This window comes from Dipodomys merriami, unplaced genomic scaffold (genome assembly GCF_024711535.1).
Source record: "Dipodomys merriami isolate MVZ:Mamm:240054 unplaced genomic scaffold, mDipMer1.0.p SCAF_48, whole genome shotgun sequence".
NCBI lineage: Eukaryota > Metazoa > Chordata > Mammalia > Rodentia > Heteromyidae > Dipodomys > Dipodomys merriami.
Genome location: NW_027206046.1, coordinates 5,377,472 through 5,379,518, shown reverse-complemented (window position 1 = coordinate 5,379,518; position 2,047 = coordinate 5,377,472). Strand labels below are relative to the sequence as shown.

Genomic DNA, 2,047 nt, shown 5'->3' with positions numbered 1-2,047 from the left:
CACCGGTGCTGAATCCCGCCTTTCCCGCTGTAAGTTTCCCGGGCTCCGTGCCCCTCCGCTCCCGCGCCGCAGGAAGAACCCCAGGTACTTGCAATCAGTTTAGTTACATGTGGAGGGGTGGGAAGCGGGGGAAAGAATGGAGGCTCCTTGGAAGCTCTTTGCGTCTAAAAGGGGGGGGGAGGCAGTTTTTCAAGAAGCATTCGAAATTATTTTTAATTCCCGCCGAGGACTGGGGTGCAATCGTCCCTTGAGGGAACGAATGACTGGGCAGGGCAAAGTATCTCTTGGCAAAGAAGATGGAGCGAACGAAGCTAGGCTCCAACGGTTTAAGAATCTATTAAGAATCTCTGCTTTAGGCCAGCGAAGGGAAGGATTGGAGATTAAATAAAAGCAATCATATCTGCAATCTCCTTGCCCAGACCACGGAGACAGGACAAATGAAAAACTCTTTTAAAAAAATAGTTTGCTATAGGGGATGTGAGGTGCAGATTTTCTTCTCCCGGGGACAGACAGAACCGAACACGGAGGGAGGAGAAAGGGGGCAGAAATGGATGCCGTCTGCGGGGCTCGTTCTTGACCACCTTGCTTTTGTGCTTGGCAGGCGGCCTGCCACCCGGCCGAGCCACCCTGATCTCGCACCTGCCTCCCGATGTGGTGTCTCGAGCGGCTCCTCCGCGACCGCGACGGGCTTCTCTTGAGTCGGACCCGCCACGCCCAGACCCGATCGCCCAGCGCGTGCGCAAACGTGCTCACTCCGGAACGAATCCCCGAGTTCTGCATCCCGCCGAGACTCGAGTCCAGCCTCGCTTTGACTGATCTCCGAAATGCTTGGGAGCAAATGGCCAGGACGGACGAGGGCGCGGGCCGCACCGACTGGGACCCGCGCTCGCAGGCCGCGCTCTCGCTGCCGCACCTGCCCCGCGCGCGCACCGCCTACGGCTTCTGCGCGCTGCTCGAGAGCCCGCACACGCGCCGCAAGGAGTCGCTCTTCCTCGGGGACGCGCCGCTCCGCGCCCCGGGCCCCCACTCCGCGCCGCGCCCGCGCGCGCACACCTACTCCGCGGGCGCCGTGAGGCCGGCACCGGGACGGGGAGGGGAGCGCGACGCCCCCTTCGCGTCCCCGCCATCCCCGGTCCCCGCCGGCCCCCAGCCCACCCCGGACTCCGTCGCCCCGCGGCCCCGCGGGCGCCGCCTCCTGCGCGCCCCCGACGGGCTCCTGGGCCGCGCGCTACGCGCCTGCGGGAGCCGAGGCCCGACCCGCGCCCGCTCCGCCTCCGGCAGGGTAAAGGACGGGGACGGGAACCAGGGCGGCCCCGCCTCCTCCGAGCCCCCGACCTCGGCCCCCGCGCGGCCCGAGCGCCTGGAGGCCGAGGGCACTGTGCCCCTGAGCCGCGCCGGCTGCGCCCTGCGCCTGGCCGCCGAGTACTGTCCGGGCAGCGGACGCCTCCGCCTGCGGCTGCTGCGCGCGCAGGGCCCGGCCGGGGGCGCCCTGGAGCCCTGCGCCGTCGCCTGTCGCCTCCGCCTGGTCCTGCAGCCGCCGGGCGCCTGGCGCGCGCCCAGCAGCGCGGGCTTGGGGCGCAGCCGCCAGGCGGCCTTGGAGCAGGACTTCTGCTTCGATGGCCTCAGCGAGGAGCAGCTGCGCCGCCTGGCCGTGCGCGTCCAGGCCGAGCTCAAGGGCCATGGGCTGCAGCGGGGTCGCCGGCTGGGCCAGGGCGAGCTGCTGCTGGGCGCCCTGCTGCTCTGAGTGCGGGGCTCCCTGCTCAGCCCGGGGCCCGCGGGACGCCGGACACTCACAGCCGCTCCGTATAAAATAAAAAGACATTTATTTTTCTATGTAGGATCTGGCCTCAGTGTTGTCTTCCTTCCTTAGCCTCCACTTGGATCATCTTATTTTGCTTTGTGTCTGAGAAAAATGGAAAAAGTAATGACACCCCTCCTTATTCCTAGTACCCCGCATCCCTTTTTCCAGATTATTATTATATTCAAAGGAAATCGGGTTGGTTTGGGAGCAGGAAAGAAAGATTTCTTTATCAGCTGAGATCTTTCT

At 65.1% G+C, this 2,047-nt stretch overlaps 1 protein-coding gene across 1 annotated transcript; it reads left to right on the top strand.

Moving 5' to 3' along the window:
• Nucleotides 1–1,744, top strand: LOC138809028 (C2 calcium-dependent domain-containing protein 4A-like). Its single transcript, XM_069995446.1, has 2 exons — nucleotides 1–84; nucleotides 602–1,744. Exon 2 carries the CDS (start codon nucleotides 650–652, stop codon nucleotides 1,742–1,744), a length of 1,095 nt encoding a protein of 364 aa, XP_069851547.1. The 5' UTR covers nucleotides 1–84; nucleotides 602–649.
• Nucleotides 1,745–2,047: the final 303 nt, after the last annotated feature.

Excerpts from the sequence above, each read along its gene's own strand:
- LOC138809028 (XM_069995446.1), top strand. The coding sequence starts at position 650 with ATGTGGTGTCTCGAGCGGCTCCTCCGCGACCGCGACGGGCTTCTCTTG.